Below are 16,758 nucleotides of genomic sequence, written 5' to 3'. Positions count from 1 at the left end.
TCGGGCCCCCAGCCACAATCTTAGCTTCCCCGTGCCTATTGATGATGCCACTTTAGCAGTCCTCAAATAAAAACCCTTTCTTTAGCCTGCACCAGTGTGGCTTGGGTATGCATCCTTCTTCTCTCCCTGTCTAGAGTGAGGGCCACCTTCTTTTCACATTTCTCTTCAGTCTCTCTCGTCCACACTGTTGCTGCCAGCATTATCTTTCTAAATCACAGAGATGATCTTGTCATTTCCCTGTTTACAAGCTCATAATTTTGCACATTTTATTCCTTCTTTTTCATCTGCCAAACTTTTATTCATGCTTCAAAACCCAGTTAAGTTTGTTCTTTATCTGTCGAACTTTCCTCAGCTCTTCCTGGCAAGTACTGTCCTGTAATACTTTGTTTCATATTTCTCTTATAGCACTTCTGCATTATAGCTCATAGTGTATGTCTATTGCAGGACCTATTGTAATGCAGTTATTTGTTCTGACACTGTCCCTAACTAGACTGTTTTCTGTATCGATTGCCTTAATCATTTTTATACATTCAGTACCTAATGCTAGCGGAGAAATGGAAGAACAAATAGGTGGTAGTGTAAAAATTTGGTTAGTGGAAAAATTTCTGAATTAGATGTTATTTGGGACGCTGATGCATATGGAAATTTCTCAGACCATGTCTGTATGTTGAAGTGTCTAGTTGTTTTCTCCTCTTCCTTTTGCAAGTGTCCTTGGGTTTCCTAAGCTGAGTTTTTGGAAATGAAATTTTGACAGTTGAATCGCTTAAAATGCCCTCTGACAAGGACTTGTATTTCCTTTTATAAAGAGTTACCACTCTTAGTATTAGGAATAATTGCTGTCTAATGTATTGCAAGACTTATGGGTCAGACCGGTAATCCATTAGTTCAGTTCACTAATCTTGTTGTTGTTGTTGTTGTTGTTTTTGTTTTAGTTTTATTTATTTATTTTTGAGAGAGAGAGGGAGAGTGAGTGTGAGCAGGGAAGGGGCAGAGAAAGAGGGAGAGAGAATTCCACATGGGCTTTGTGCTAGCCTGACACTGGGGCTTGAACTCACAGAGTGAGATGCTTAACAAACTGAGCCACTCAGGCGCCCCAGATCTTTTCTTTTTGTTTACTTGGTACTGGGGTCAGTTTTGTGGGAGAACATACCAATAATTTCCTTGACCTCAAAAGTCTTAAGTGTATTAAAAACAGTCACAGACATAATACATTGTATAAGAGGTTTCTCAACAGGCAAGAAGAATCAGCACTTCATTGTGTTAATTATAATAACTTTTTAATGTTTTATTTATTTTTGAGAAAGAGACAGAGTATGAGCGGGGGAAGGGCAGAGAGAGAGGCAGACACAGAATCCGAAGCAGGCTCCAGGCTCTGAGCTGTCAGCACAGCTCGAACCCACAAACCACAAGATCATGACATGAGCCAAAGTTGGATGCCTAACCAACTGAGCCACCCAGGCACCCCTAATTATAATAACTTGTTAATGTTTATTTATTTTTGAGAGAGAGAGACTCTTCCCATTTGAGAGTGTTCATTCTTAATATACTAGTCCTTTCCCCTCACTTTCCTACACGTTTCCCAGAGTGACTGGGCTCTTGGTGCCTCAGCTTCTTTTCTCCTCAAAGTCCTTCTTTTGGTTTCCTGTTATGACTCAGTGAAACCCAAATCCAGGGAGACCGTTAATCTGCAGTGTGATCTGGCCCTTACCTGTCACTCTTCAAACTTATTCCAAGCCACCTTGCTCCACCAACTTTACTGTGTCCTGATTCTCTTTGGTACCAGCTAATTCTTCCTTGCTGGCCCCACAGAGACGTAGGGACTTTAGTATATAATTTTCCCTCTCCCTGCTCTATCCCTTTTGTTTCTCCTTAATCTAAGTAACTTTACTCAGCTTTTAAATTTTCATACGTTCTAAGATCTTAGCAAGGATTACCTCTTCATAGAGACTTTCCCTGATGACCCTTTCCAAAATAAGTCTCCCCTTTATTCTCTATTAGGATCCTGCGCATTTCCTCCATAGTAATTATTTGTATTACTTTGTTCGATGTTCCTCTTGTCCTGACCCTCCAATTTAAGCCCCAGACGGGAGGAGATCATGACAGTTCAGAAACCATTGTATGCAAATAGCTATATATTTTCTGCTTATAGAACTATTTATAATTAGATTAATATATGGGAAATGAATTTGATAGTAGGGAATAAGACTTGTTTTCATTTCAGACATTGTCTTAAATTCATGATGACCTTCCCTATTAACCAGTTAACGTTTAATGTTTGATAACAATTCGTTACCATATTTGCACTAATAGCGATAAAATGCAAGACTTCAGTGTAGCTAAAGTGTATCTGAATGATAAACTTCTGAAAACATTTTGTGGGTACAATTTACATACTGTAAAATACACACATCTTAAAGTGTACACTTCAATGACTTTTGATAAATGTATGCACTTGTATAACCACTATCCCAATTACGATCTAGTACATTTCTGGGGCACCTAGGTGGCTCAGTCGGTTAAGGGTCCGGCTTCGGCTCAGGTCATGATCTCGCGAGTCGTGAGTTTGAGCCCCACATCAGGCTCTGTGCTGACAGCTCAGAGCCTGGAGCCTACTTTGGAGTCTGTCTCCCTCTCTTTCTGCCCCATCCCAGCTCATACTCTGTCTCTCAAAAATGAATAAACGTTAAAAAAAAAAAAAGATATGGAACATTTCTATCACTCCCAGAAAGCTCCCTTGCAGTCAGTCAGTCCTTACCCCCTATAGGCAAGCACTGTTCTGATTTCTTGGACTAGTGATTAATTTTGCCTCTTCTTAAGCTACATTTAAATGGAATCATACAGTATACACTATTTTATGTCTGCTGACTTTCACTTAAATCGTGTCTTTGAGGGTTTGTTTGTTTGTTTTTTCTGTTGGTTGTATGTTCATTCTTTTTCATTGCGGAACAGTATTCCATTGTATGGATTACTCATAACTTGTTTATCCATCCTTTTGTTGATGAACATTTAGGCTGTTGCAGTTTGGGGCTATTGTGAATAAAACTGTTAAAAACCTCCTTCTATAAGTCTTTCTTATGTGTGGATAATGTGTTTTTACTTCCCTTGGCCAATACTTGGGAATGGAATTGCTGGGTTATAGGGAGGTTTGTTTTTTGTTTTTTTTTTTTTTTTAATGTTTTTGTTTTTTGTTTTTTTGTTTTTTTGTTTTTTTTAATTTTTAAGACAGAGAGAGACAGAGCATGAGCGGGGAGGGGCAGAGAGAGAGGGAGACACAGAATTTGAAGCAGGCTCCAGGCTCTGAGCTGTCAGCACAGAGTCTGATGCGGAGCTCGAACTCACAAACTGTGAGATCATGACCTGAGCTGAAGTCGGACGCTTAACCGACTGAGCCACCCGGATGCCCCTAGGGAGGTTTATTTTTAACTTGGTAAGAAACCTTCACCAGAAATGTATGGGATCTCCAGTTGCTCTACAACCTTACCAACATTTAGTATTGCCAGTCGTTTAAATTTTAGCTATCCTGGTGGATGTGAGATGTTATGTCATTAATTTGCATTAATTCATTAATTTTAAGTCTTTTTTCCCATTTCAAGTTTATTCAAGTCTTTTGCGTACTTTTTATTGCCTATATTTTATCTTTTTATTTCTGGTGTTTAATTCCTTCTGTATTACAGATACAAGTTCCTTGCCAGATATTTGTTTTGCAAATATTGCTTCCCAGTGTTTGTGTTTCCAGTGTTTGGACCTCCTATAATATATTACTTGTACTTATTTTTCAGAATAACTGGATCTATTACTTTAATTTTAGAGGTATTTCACCTGAATCCATATTTAAGCATATTATTTGAAAATATAACCCACATACTGTTTAGATACAAGTTCATCTTTATGAAATGCTATATAGACAATGTTATAATTTTTGCTTCACATAGTTATCTTTTAGGTCAAAGAAGAAAAGATAGTCTTTTGTATTTACCTACATATAGATCATTTCTGGTATTCTTCCTTGCTCCCTGTAGATCTGAGATTCATCTGATGTCATTTCCCTTCAGCCTGAAGAATTTCCTTTAGCATTATTTTTAGTGCAGATCTGGTGATGAATTATGTTTTTGTTTACCTGAAAATATTTTTATTTTATCCTCATTTTTATAAAAAAGCTTTATTGAAATATACATATGACAACATTCTGCTAGTTTAAGTGTACAATTCAGTTATTTTTAGTATATTTACAGAGTTGTGTAGTCATCACCATAGTTTTATTTCCTTAAGTTTTTATTTAAGTTCCAGTTAGTTGACATACAGTGTAATGTTAATTTCAAGTGTATAATTTAGTGATTCAAGACTTCCATACAACACCCAGTTCTCATCACAGGTGCCCTCCTTAATCCCCATCACCTATTTCCCCCATCCCCCTACCAGCCTCCCCTTTGGTAACTACCAGTTTATTCTCTGTAGTTAAGAGTCTGTTTCTTGGTCTGCCTCTCTCTTCCCTTCCCCTACCATCTTCTGACCACAGTCTAATTTTAGAACCTTGTGCCCATTAGCAATGACTCCCTATTCCACTCCCCCCACCGTCACTAGGCAACCACAAATTTACTTCCTGTCTATAAATTTGCTTCATCTGGACATTTCATAGACATGGAATTATACAATATGTGGTCTTATGTCTTTTACTTAGCATAATGTTTTTGAGGTTCCTTCATGTTGTAGCACTTATCAGTGCTTCGTTCCTTCTTATTGCTGAATTTGTATCCAGTGTATGATACTGCCACATTTTATGTGTGTATCCATCAGCTGATGCATGTTGGATTGCTACTTCTTGGCTATTTTTTTTCAAGTTTATTTATTTTGAGAGAGAGAGAGAGCAAGAGCGAGAGAGAGCACATGAGTAGGGATGGAGCAGAGAAAGAAGGAGAGAGACTCTTAAGCAAGCTCCACACTGAGCGTGGAGCCCAACACAGGACTTGATCTCACAACAGTGAGATCATCACCTGAGCTGAAATAAAGAAACCGACTGAGTCACCCACGCGCCCCCAAGTATTCTTTTTATTTCTGATTTTCAGCAGTTTGATCGTGATGTTTTCCGTGTTTAAACTCCTTGGAGTTTGCTGAGCTTTCTGGATTTATAAGTTAATATTTTTCACTAAACTTGGGAAGTTCTCAGCCATTATTTCTTCAAATATTCTTTTCTTCCTCATTCTATCTTTTTCTGGGACCCCATTAAACATATATTGGGTCCACTACTAGTGTTCCTCAGTTCGTTGAGGCTCTGTTCATTGTTTTCCCCTCAGTTTAGAAAAAAAAAATCCATGTTCTTTAGGTTGGATAATTTCTTTTGATCTTTCTTCAAGTTTACCACCTTTTTTTTTTTTCCTGTCTCTAATCTATTAAGCCCATTTAGTGAATTTAAACTTTCAACTATTAAAATGTTCAGTTCTAGAATTTATATTAAAAAGTATCTCTTTCTCCACTGAGATCTCCATCAGTTTAGTTATTTACACCATGCTCCTTTAAGTCTTTGAATGTGTTTATATTGGCAGCTTTAAATGGGGTGCCTGGGTGGCCCAGTCGCTTAAGCATCCGACTCTTGTTTTCAGCTCAGGTCCTGATCTCACAGTTGTGAGACTGAGCCCCACGTTGGGCTCCATGCTAAGCATGGAGCCTAATTAAGAAGACGCTTTTCCTTCTCCCTCCACCCTTCCCCTCCTCTCAAAATAAATAAAGTAAAACATTAAAAAAAAAAAAAAGTCCTTGTCTGCTAATTCCATACTTGAGTCATTTTGGGGTCTATTTCTATTCATTGCTTTTTTTTTTTTTTTTCCTTCTTGAAAACAGATCACATTTTTCCTGGCTTGTGTGACTGTCTAGTAATTTTTTTTTTTAAACTACATATTGGACATTGTGAATGATACATTATAGACCCTCTCAATTCAGTTATCTTCATCTGGAGTGTCACTTTTTGTTCTGTTGGGCAGTTAAAATACTGGCTGATCACCCTGAAATTGCAGACACTTGGTTTTACACTTAGAGAGTAATCCCAAAGTGTTTACTAATCTCTAATTTGGTGGAACTCAAACTCTAAAATACCATGTGGCAGGGGGGGAGCATGGAAACTCTCTGTTTAGTTCTTTTTTTTTTTTTTTTTTTTTTTTAACGTTTTATTTATTTTTCAGACAGGGAGAGACAGAGCATGAACAAGGGAGGGTAAGAGAGAGGGCGACACAGAATCTGAAACAGGCTCCAGGCTCTGAGCTGTCAGCACAGAGCCCGACGCGGGGCTTGAACTCACGGACCTTGAGATCATGACCTGAGCCGAAGTCGGCCGCTTAACCGACTGAGCCACCCAGGCGCCCCTCTGTTTAGTTCTTTTAGCCTTACGGCTATTTTTTTTCTGCTGAGTTTCTTGGAGTTTCCTTCATGCATGTGCTGTTTGGGGATTAGCCAGGTATTTAAAGAAAGTTTTTTTTTGTTTTGTTTTTTATTTTTGGGACAGAGAGAGACAGAGCATGAACGGGGGAGGAGCAGAGAGAGAGGGAGACACAGAATTGGAAACAGGCTCCAGGCTCCGAGCCATCAGCCCAGAGCCCGATGCGGGGCTCGAACTCACGGACCGCGAGATCGCGACGTGGCTGAAGTCGGACGCTTAACCGACTGCGCCACCCAGGCACCCCAAGAAAGTTTATATTAAAGTGTTTGGGGCTTCTTCCTGTGACTCGCCCCTTTCTAAAATTTCCTCTTTCAGTTCCCAGCTGCTCTAATAATCCTAAACTCCATCCTCTGATACCTCAAGCCAAAAAGACTGTGGCATTTTTGCTCAGGTTTTAGCCATGATGTACCACAGAGATCACTGGGGTGGGAGTGGGGGGACTAGGGGTTCTTCAGGGGGAAAAGCTGCATAAAAGTGGGTCTTACTGTGTTTTCTTTCCTGGGTTAAATTGCCTCCAGTTTCTGCCCGCTTTTCAGCACTCTTCAGTACTTTCAAATAGTTGTGGGTTTTTTCCCCTGTCTTTTTGGAATTTAAGGTGTTCCTGGATCACCTCATCTAAACGTACTCTTCTTGAAAATTCTCACAACATGTTGTATGTACCCTTATAGTTCTTTATGCACATGATTTGTCTCCTTCCAGTTATCGATTGCTGCATTCTTGACAACTCCAAAACTTAGTAGTTTAAAGTAGCCATTTTATTCTGCTTATGGTTTCTGTGGGTCAGGAATTGGCAAAGGGCAGAGCCAGGATGGTGTGTCTGCACCGTATACCTGGGGCTTCGTAAAGCGTAAAGTCTGGGAGTAATGCAGTAGCCGGAACATGAGTCACCCAGAAGTGGCTGCTCACACACCTGGCAGTCGATGCCAGCTGGTGTCTGGGAGCTGTGGGCCTGAATCCCTATACACGCTCTCCTCACAGCATCGTGACCTTGGACCCTTTACATGGCAACTCAGAACTCTGGTGTTAGTGTTCTAGAAAATGAGCTACAAACTGCACTCGCTGCCTTTTATTATCTACTCCTAGAAGCTGTATGGCAGAAGCGACCCAGTATCACTTCCTCTACTCTGTTGGTCCACCCGTTTTTATTGGTGGCCCAAACTCAGGGGAGGGACATAGATTCACTTCTCAGTGAAGTGGAAGCGTCAGAGAACTTGGCAGACGTGTTTCAAAACCATCGGACTCGTTTCGTAAATAGTAGGCTCCCCCTTGTGTCCCAACACAGTCCTCCGTACATGATCATAGGTATTCATTGAAGTATTTAATTTTTTTTTTTTTTTTGTAATCATAGGTTTGGACAGAAAGCAAATTTGTGTTCAAAACTTTAAGAAAGGAAAAGATATTTCACTACATAAAAACATTTTCTTCGATTGATTTTTTTTTTTTTTGTCTTTTTATTTGTAGAATACAGAGTTTAATGAAAAATCCATGCTTACGGGGTGAACATGGCAGGCTTCCTAGATAACTTCCGTTGGCCAGAATGTGAATGTATTGACTGGAGTGAGAGAAGAAATGCCGTGGCTTCTGTGGTGGCGGGTGTACTGGTAAGTGAAAAAGTGTGGTTGGTGACATTTCTGCTTCATTTTTTGCCCTGAAAATTAATGTCGCTTCCTTTGGGCCCTGAATACCCTTTCAGAACTATTTATTTCACTATTATTTTGTATCAATAATTAATTCGAGTTCTAGATATTACTGAACAAAACATGATAGGCCCTGGGTTCATTTGATTTTATAAATTCGTTAAACTTGGTACCTTTTCTTCAAGTGATAATACAATTATTGTAGGCAGTAGCATTTTTAAGTTAATGATACAAGACGTATACGTCCTTTAAGCTCGTCAGGCTCGGAGAATTTGATAACCAAATAGTGTCGTGACTCACTGAGGTTCAGGATGTGTAGACAGCAGTAAGGACCTGGGGCCGAGCCAGAAGCCCTGCAGTGCTCTAGGGAAGGGGCACCAGCTCCTTGTCCCCAACTGCAGCACCGACGGAGAGTGAGAGGAAGAAATTTGTGGAAGAAACTCTTGCCCAATTTTCTTCCAACAGTTTTTCTTTCTCAACTTAAAAAAAATTTTTTTTAAGGTTTATTTATTTTTGAGAGACAGAGAGAGAGAGAGAAGGAGGGCGAGCACGAGCAGGGGAAGGGCAGAGAGAGAGGGGGACACAGAATCGGAAGCAGGCTCCAGGCTCCGAGCTGTCAGCACAGAGCCCGACGCGGGGCTCGAACCACGAACCATGAGATCGTGACCTGAGCCGAAGTCGGACGCTTAACCCACTGAGCCACCCAGGTGCCCCTCAACTTTTTATTATAAAAAACATCGAGCATGTACAGTAAACAAGAATAGGAAGAATAGTAAAAGAGCCCTGCTCAACCCACGTTCTTAACCATCCAGCTTCAAAGACTATCTCCACCGGTCTTGCTTCAGCATTCCATCAATCACGCCCTGCCCTCGCCGAATTTCTGAAGCAAATTTCAGTATCGAAGCAAATTTCAGTATCGACTACATTTTTAAAAATTTATCTCTTCCAGTATACGGTTCTACACCTGAAGTCCAATAGAAAAAAAAAATAATAACCCAGAGCAGGAAGTAAAGATAACTGTGATGCTTCTAAGTCTTTTCTTGTACTTTATGGTCGTGTTCCCTGCAAGTAATTTGTCTGTGGAATTCTTTATTTTTTAAAAAAAAATTTTTTTTTAACATTTATTTATTTTTGAGACAGAGAGAGACAGAGCATGAACGGGGGAGGGGCAGAGAGAGAGGGAGACACAGAATCGGAAACAGGCTCCAGGCTCTGAGCCATCAGCCAAGAGCCTGACGCGGGGCTCGAACTTACGGACCGCGAGATCGTGACCTGAGCTGAAGTCGGACGCTCAACCGACTGAGCCACCCAGGCGCCCCATGTCTGTGGAATTCTTTAGCAACTTCTCTAAGTCTTTTCAGCGTAGCTTACATAGAAACATCACATTTGACCTACTCCTTCCTGTTCAGTCAGTTACACAGTATTTAATGAGATTACATGATTGGTTAAAACGATAAACTGACCCTTGGTAAGCACACAGCTCATTTGTGGAAGCAAAAGAGCGCGGGCATATTAAAAAGGAATGTTTTCTAGAGAGAATGAGACATGTCAGGTAATCAGGATCTGGTTAGCTAGAGGTTAGTTAAGAGAGCTTCCGTGCACAGAATTATGGGGGATGAAAGAAGCGGCTAATTCGTCCCATGTAACAATTTTTTGCTTTATCTTGCACTGAGAGAACTTCAGAATCTTACACAGATTTGATTAGGTAACTTCACCTCATATGCTGCCAAGAGTAAGTAAACAAGTGATTCTTATTTTTTCTACTTCAACATCCAGAGCTCAATCTAGAAATATTGTATGGTCTGTAGGAATACAGGAATGTTAAAGAGCAAGTGTCATGCCAAGCCAAAGGATTAGCGTTAGTCTAATGCCTTGGACTCTTTTGCAAGTTTTTTACAGGTTGGTGGATAATGATTGACGCTGCTGTGGTGTACCCGAAGCCAGAGCAGTTGAACCACGCCTTTCACACATGTGGCGTGTTTTCCACATTGGCTTTCTTCATGTAAGTATGAAGGTAATTCTCAATTCAAGATCATTTTCCTAAAAACATTTTTTCCTTATAGTTTACTGCTGTCTGGGATAACCTTTTAATTTAATCGATGGCGACGAATCCATCTTTAACATAAAGATATATATTTTTTCCCCATTGTATTAAGATTTTTTTGTCAAGAATGAGTGTTGGATTTAATCACTATCATTTTAGCACCCATAAAGGTTATAGCGTGATTTTTCTCCTTATAATGTTGTTAAACTGGTCAATTAGTACTTATCAGTACCAAGAATATTTTTTATATTTGAGTATCTGAATATCAGGGTGCTTCTTATAGTCAGTGGTATCTTATAATTACAGTTGATAATCTTTTTTCTCTTGGTGGTGAAAAAAAATAATCGTGCATCTTAAAAGATGAGTGGCATCTTAGATGTAATAAAAAATGTTACATTTCTAGATTTTTTCATAGTGGATCGTTCTTCAGTATTGTAACACGTGCAACTTTTAACATGGAGTATAATTTTTTTTTAATGTGTTGCTTACCTGTGTTTGCCAGTAGCTGGGGGAAGGGCAGGATTGGCCTCCAATGAGACTGCTCTATGGCTTTTCTTTTTTATTAAATCATTTGTGGGTTTATCTGTTAAATCTCACTTCATGAAAGGGTTTGGAAACTTTCCATGGATGTCTTTTATTAATTTGAAAAACTATGTTAAGATTATATAATTTCCTTATACTGTGAGGAGTTATAAAAGTTAAATTGCTGAAGATGGAAATACTTACATCCAGTAAAGATGCTAAGAAAAGGCTACATTTCTACTATAAACACACCTTACTCTAACAAAAATGTTAAGCTGAATAAAGTGGGCCTACTAATTACAGATAGACCAAATGTCTGAGTTTGAGAAATGGTTCAGAGAACATCACTTGACTTTTAGCACAGAAACTCAACTCTTGATTATAATGAGAACCTTAAACTATAACTCACACTGAGTCATTCATGTATAAATTAAAATAGTCAAAGAAATCAGAAAATTGGCCCGTCTTTCGTAATCTCTGGAGACAAATGATAGTAATCTCTAAAAATTAAGTCTGTCTTCTGGGTGTAGTTTAGGTAAATACGAGGCATGTAATATTTCTCTCCGCTAGGATATTCATGAAGTTAAAAGATATGTTCAGTTATTCAGGTAGTGACTTTAAGTAGGAAATGTTTCTCTTCTAAATGAATGTAAATATCTGTGAATATACTAGCAGCATGAAAGCTTATTAGGTGATTTTGTGTTGTTCCAGGATAAATGCTGTGTCCAATGCTCAGGTGAGAGGTGACAGCTATGAAAGCGGCTGTTTAGGAAGAACAGGTAAAGGCCCTTCGAGTCGTTAATGTATGTTGGCAGAAGAGGGATTTATTAGCAGAAAAGAACAGTCTCTTTATATAGGACTAGTTATGATTATACAGAAGGTTTTTAATGCACTTTGAAAAAAAGCTTGTGTTATTTAAATCCTTAACAAAGTTAAAGTTACTGCCAGAAGTACTATTTTAGTCATGTTTACTGAATAAATGTTCACACGAATAAAACATTATTTAAAATCAATGGCTCTTGGATTCCAGGTTACTCTTCCTGGAAAGCTAATGATGGCTTGGGGGTTTAATTAATCAGTTAATCAATTTAGTCATATAATTACGTAGAAGTTCACCTAGTTTAGTTTGCCAGGCTGTTAGTTTCTCTAGCCAGTAGAAAGGTAATGTTCCTTTTTTCTCTTTCCGGGTGTGGCTTAACCCCTTTCAGTTTTTTGTTTTTTTTTTAAATCGTCATTCAGTTAATTGTTACAGCAGGTGTATGCAAATATGTGACTGCCTTTGACGTGCACAATATACGTTAGGTTAACAGTATCTCCAGTGTTATGCATTCTTAGGACAGAGTGCAGAAATGAGCAAAATCATAAAGCCTGTTCTTCATGCAGGTGCTCGTGTTTGGCTGTTCATTGGTTTCATGTTGATGTTTGGGTCACTTATTGCTTCCATGTGGATTCTTTTTGGTGCATATGTTACCCAAAGTAAGTATTTCTTCCTCCTTTATTTCATAGAGATTCAGATAGGTCTTTTTTATTTTTTTAATTTTTTTTTTTTACATTTATTTATTGTTGAGAGACAGAGGGAGACAAAGCGTGAGTCGGGAAGGGGCAGAGAGACAAGGAGACACAGAATCCAAAGCAGGCTCCAGTCTCTGAGCAAGCAGTCAGCCCCGAGCCTGATGTGGGGCTCAAAACCACGAACTGTGAGATCATGACCTGAGTTGAAGTCGGACGCTCAACCGACTGAGCCACCCAGGCGCCCCCAGATATGTCTTTTAGGTTTGGCTTAGTCTGTTAACTCTACCTGGAGTAAAATTTAGTGTAACTATTCACTTAGCTTGAAGATATGACTGTGTGAAGATACAGAAGTTGTTGGGTAAAGTGCGAAACCTGTACAGGTCCGCAGTCCCTTATGTACAATTCTAAAATCCACAGAGTGCTGAAAGTCAAGGCTTTTTATGACCTTGGCAGCAAAACCCGACCTAAGTTGACAGGGGGCTCCTTATGGTTTTATTCCATTGAATAAGTATTCAGATGTTTTCTCGTGGAAATGTGGTTCTATTTGATTGTGGATACTGGTCCAAACAGAGCTGGGGGCTATGTGGTATTTATGCCCCATGTTACCATTCTTAAATGTGAAAAAATTTGAATTCCAAAACATACCTTGTCTCAAGTATTTCAGATAAGGGGTGTGAACCCCAGTATCAGCCGCAATGTTTCAGTCATAGGGACAAGGGAGCGTTTTAGGGGCGAGCCTGAAAACCTGCGTGTGGTCTTTATGAGGAAACATTCATGCTCGCTCCACCCAGGTGTTCTGTTTTCTGGCTACTCCTGGCACCACAGCTTTCCTTTAGGGTAGAGTTGAAAGGCAGGACCCAGTTTCAGCACGGGCTTCTAGAAGCATCAGGTTGAGAACAACCTGTTTCACTGGCTCTCTCCCTTCACTCCAAAGACGAGAATCTGTTTCAGATAACACGTAACACTTAACGTATCGTCTGATCTTCTGATCCCTGTCCCTCTGGAATCTATTGCTTTGCTGAACTATCACATCTCCTTGTCCTTACCCACAGCCAACCTTTTAATACTCTTGATAGGACCCCTTAAGTCTCATAGTTTGATCTTTGGAAATCTTTGTCTTTCCCTTGGCACAAAATAAGTCAGTACAAGAGAATAGTGGTTAACTGATGTTTAAATAATACCACTCATGAAATATATCTAAAAGGTGTTATTTTAGTTAATTAAAAATACTAATGGAGCATGCAGTTCTAGTATGAATCTCATGTGAAGGAAAGCACTTTTTTAAAAACAGCTTTATTGAGGTATAATTTGCATATCAAGTAATTTACCCACTTAAAGTATATGTTTCAGTGTTTTTAGTATAGAATTGTGCTATCATTACATAATTCAATTTTAGAACATTTTTATCACTCCAAAAAGAAGCCCCTCACCCATTAGCAGTCACTCCCCATTACCTTCTCCACCAGCCCCGCAACCCCTCGTCTACTTTCTGTATTTGTATATTTGCCTGTGTCATATAAATGGAATCATATAGGGAAGTGTGTTTTAAGTTCACTTTATCCCTGACTCTAAGTGATATTAGTGATTTCCTTGGAAAGTCTACTTAGTTACTTCAAGCAACAGGTGAAACTTGACAGTTTCTACTGTGAAGATATGCAAAAATCATAACTTCTGGAAGGTGTTTCGGGAAGTACTAAGTTTGTAAAGGTTGTGCCCTTGTTGATCGTATCTTAGTTTTTATTTTATTATTTTTTTAATGTCTATTTATTATTTTTGAGACAGAGAGACAGATCATGAGCCGGGGAGGGGCAGAGAGAGAGACACACACACAGAATCTGAAGCAGGCTCTAGGCTCCAAGCTGTCAGCACAGAACCCGACGTGGGGCTCAAACTCTCGAACCACGGGATCATGACCTGAGCCGAAGTCGGATGCTTTAACTGACTGTCACCCAGGTGGCCCAATTCAGTCTCAATTTTTAAAGGACTAGTACACATTGAGGCGTGGCTCAGGTCATGATCTCACGGCTCGTGAGTTTGAGCCCCATGTCGGGCACTGTGCTGACAATTTGGAGCCTGCTTCAGATTCTGTGTCTCCCTCTCTCTGTCCTTCTCCCTCTCGTGCTCTGTTTCTCTCTCTCAATAATAAATAAACATTTAAAAAGAATTTTAAAAAGATAACTAGTGCACATTGAGAAATTTCTCAGTTATGGATCTTATCTTTCTATTTCTACGGCAGTGTGCATTATATGCACTTTTCTGTTTATAAACTGAATATGCTTTTACTTCAGAGAGCATTTCTAACCCATGTTTCAGATCTTTTGCCATACAGCTTTTCTTGAACCATTACTAATCATAATAGCTGCTAACATTTATATAGCACTTTCTGGGCCAGGCACTGTTCTAAGCACTATACATGGTCACACATTTCTCACACTCTGTGGGGTAGGTGCTGTTAAAATGCCCATTTTACAGATGAGGAAATTAAGGCATATCAAAGGTAACTAGTTTGCCCATGGTCATACATTTAGTCGCTGGTAGAGTCAGGATTCACATCCAGGGATCTGGCTCAGACTTGGAGCTCTCGACCATGCTGCTGTATTTTTTGCTATGATATGGAAAGCTAAAAATTGAAGGTTTTTCCATCAATTCTCATATTTTTAATCAGGAGTTACAGTTTCATAAAAGTTAAAAATCCACAAAACTTCAAGTAATTTCCAATTTTTTTTCTCTTCCTTTGAAGATAGTAGCTGTTTCCTCCAGAGGAGATCCGGTGAAAAAACAGAATGATGAATTATAATGTTTTTATATCTTTTTATATATTTTTATAGCATTTTGTATCTGTCATATTTGCACAATAAAACTCCTGAATTCATGAAAGAAAATAAGTGTACAAGATCATCAAGAATTTAATGTGTATCTTTCTAGCGCTTGGTATTTCTATAGTCTGCCACCTTATTCACAGGGGTCAGGTTCCAAGACCCCCTGAAACTGTGGATAAGACTGAACCCTGAATATACTATGATTTTCCTATATTTAAGTACTTATGATAAAATTTATAAATTGGACACAGTAAGAGATTAACCACAGTAACTAATAATAAAATGGAACATTTATAACAGTATACTGTAACAGGTTATGTGAATGTAGTTTCTCTCTTAAAACCTCCTGTACTAGTCCCCCTTCTTGTTCTTGTGACAATGGGAGATGATAAAACGTCTGTGTGACAAGATGAAAGGAGGGGAATGACATAGACATTGTGACCTAGTGTTAGGCGACTGTTGACCTGATGATAAGTCAGAGGGAGGACCATCTGCTTCTGGACGACAGCTGACCGTGGGAAGCAAACCCGCAGCTAGGGGAGAGCACGGTATTGACCTTGGAAAGTAAAGGGACGAGCTGCTGCTTCCCCAGCACTTGTGGTGAAGCTCAAACCATGGCAGTTAACTTTGGGGGAAAGAGAAAACCTATTAAGTTCACGGTCCGTTATCCACAGTGAGAACAATCCTTTGTTTTGGGAGAATGAGATTGGCATTCTCCTACTTCAGTTTCATTATAGGTTTCTTAGAGTTGATGAATGAGAGCTGTATTTTATACTATACAGAGTACGTCATTATGAACGGCACAGATGCTTTGTTACTGCCGTTCGCCTTTTGTAATCTCCTAACCCGTTTTACTTTGAATGTGCAGATACGGATGTTTATCCAGGACTAGCTGTGTTTTTTCAAAATGCACTTATATTTTTTAGGTAAGTTGCCTAATTTTTTGATCACACCTAAAACATTGACAGAAATGTCACGTCATTTTAAGAGCAACATACGGAATGGAACACATATAATCCCTTGAATCAATTACAGCGTATAGAACTTTTAAAAGGTGACAATTCCACTGTTGTCTAAGGGCCTACATAAAACCATTTAATTGGGGTCCTGCTATGAGCAGAGAGCTCAGATGGATGATTTATATATGTTGCTTTTGTAATTCCCACTGAAGTGTCTTAAATACTTAATACTTACGGACCAGGTGGTGTTCCTGTTTTATGGATGAGGAAATAAGGCTCAGAGCTTACTGGACACCCAGCTAGTAATTGCAGAGCCGGGATTTGAACCCAGACTACTGCTTCCACAGCCTGTTAAAAAAAAAACGTATCAAGAATCGTTATTAAAAAAAGAAAAACAGGGGCACCTAGGTGGCTCAGTCAAGCATCTTACTCCTGATTTTGGCTCAGGTCATGATCTCATGGTTCCTGAGATCGAGCCCTGTGTCAGGCTCTGCACTGGGGTTCTCTCTCTCCCTCTCTCTGCCCCTCCCCACTCGTGCTTGCGTGCTCACTCACTCTCTCAAAAGAAATAAACTTAGAAAAACAGCAAGAAATCAGAATTAATACATATCATGCATGTCATATACAAAACCTGGTCAGGAGATTGGATTTTTTTTAATTAAGTTTTTAAAATTCAACTAAAAGTAAGTATAAAAATAAAACAATATTAAAAGTATTCTTTAGGGGCACTCTTCTAAAAACAAACCCTAAAATGAAGCTCAGATCCTGTGCATTTCAGAACAAATGTCTCTTAAGGTAAGATAGGTATTTTAGGCATCATTTATAAATGTATCCCCCC

At 39.2% G+C, this 16,758-nt stretch overlaps 1 protein-coding gene across 6 annotated transcripts in view; it reads left to right on the top strand.

Annotated features, from left to right (window-relative positions):
• Nucleotides 1–16,758, top strand: part of TMEM50B (transmembrane protein 50B) — a 34,765-nt gene that overhangs the window by 12,362 nt on the left and 5,645 nt on the right. For 5 of the 6 annotated variants that reach the window (XM_025914181.2, XM_025914182.2, XM_025914184.2 and 2 more), the window contains 5 exons: nt 7,889–8,028; nt 9,954–10,066; nt 11,342–11,409; nt 12,014–12,106; nt 15,830–15,887. In XM_025914181.2, coding sequence (XP_025769966.1) covers nt 7,930–8,028; nt 9,954–10,066; nt 11,342–11,409; nt 12,014–12,106; nt 15,830–15,887 — 431 coding nt within the window. In that variant the 5' untranslated portion in view covers nt 7,889–7,929. The other variant, XM_086675884.1, reaches the window with a different exon arrangement.

The sequence above is a fragment of the Puma concolor genome, chromosome C2, assembly GCF_028749965.1.
Source record: "Puma concolor isolate L17-30 chromosome C2, mPumCon1.1.hap2, whole genome shotgun sequence".
Taxonomy (NCBI): Eukaryota; Metazoa; Chordata; class Mammalia; order Carnivora; family Felidae; genus Puma; species Puma concolor.
The sequence above is the reverse complement of the archived record's forward strand: the minus strand, read 5'-3'. Positions and strand labels throughout refer to the sequence as shown.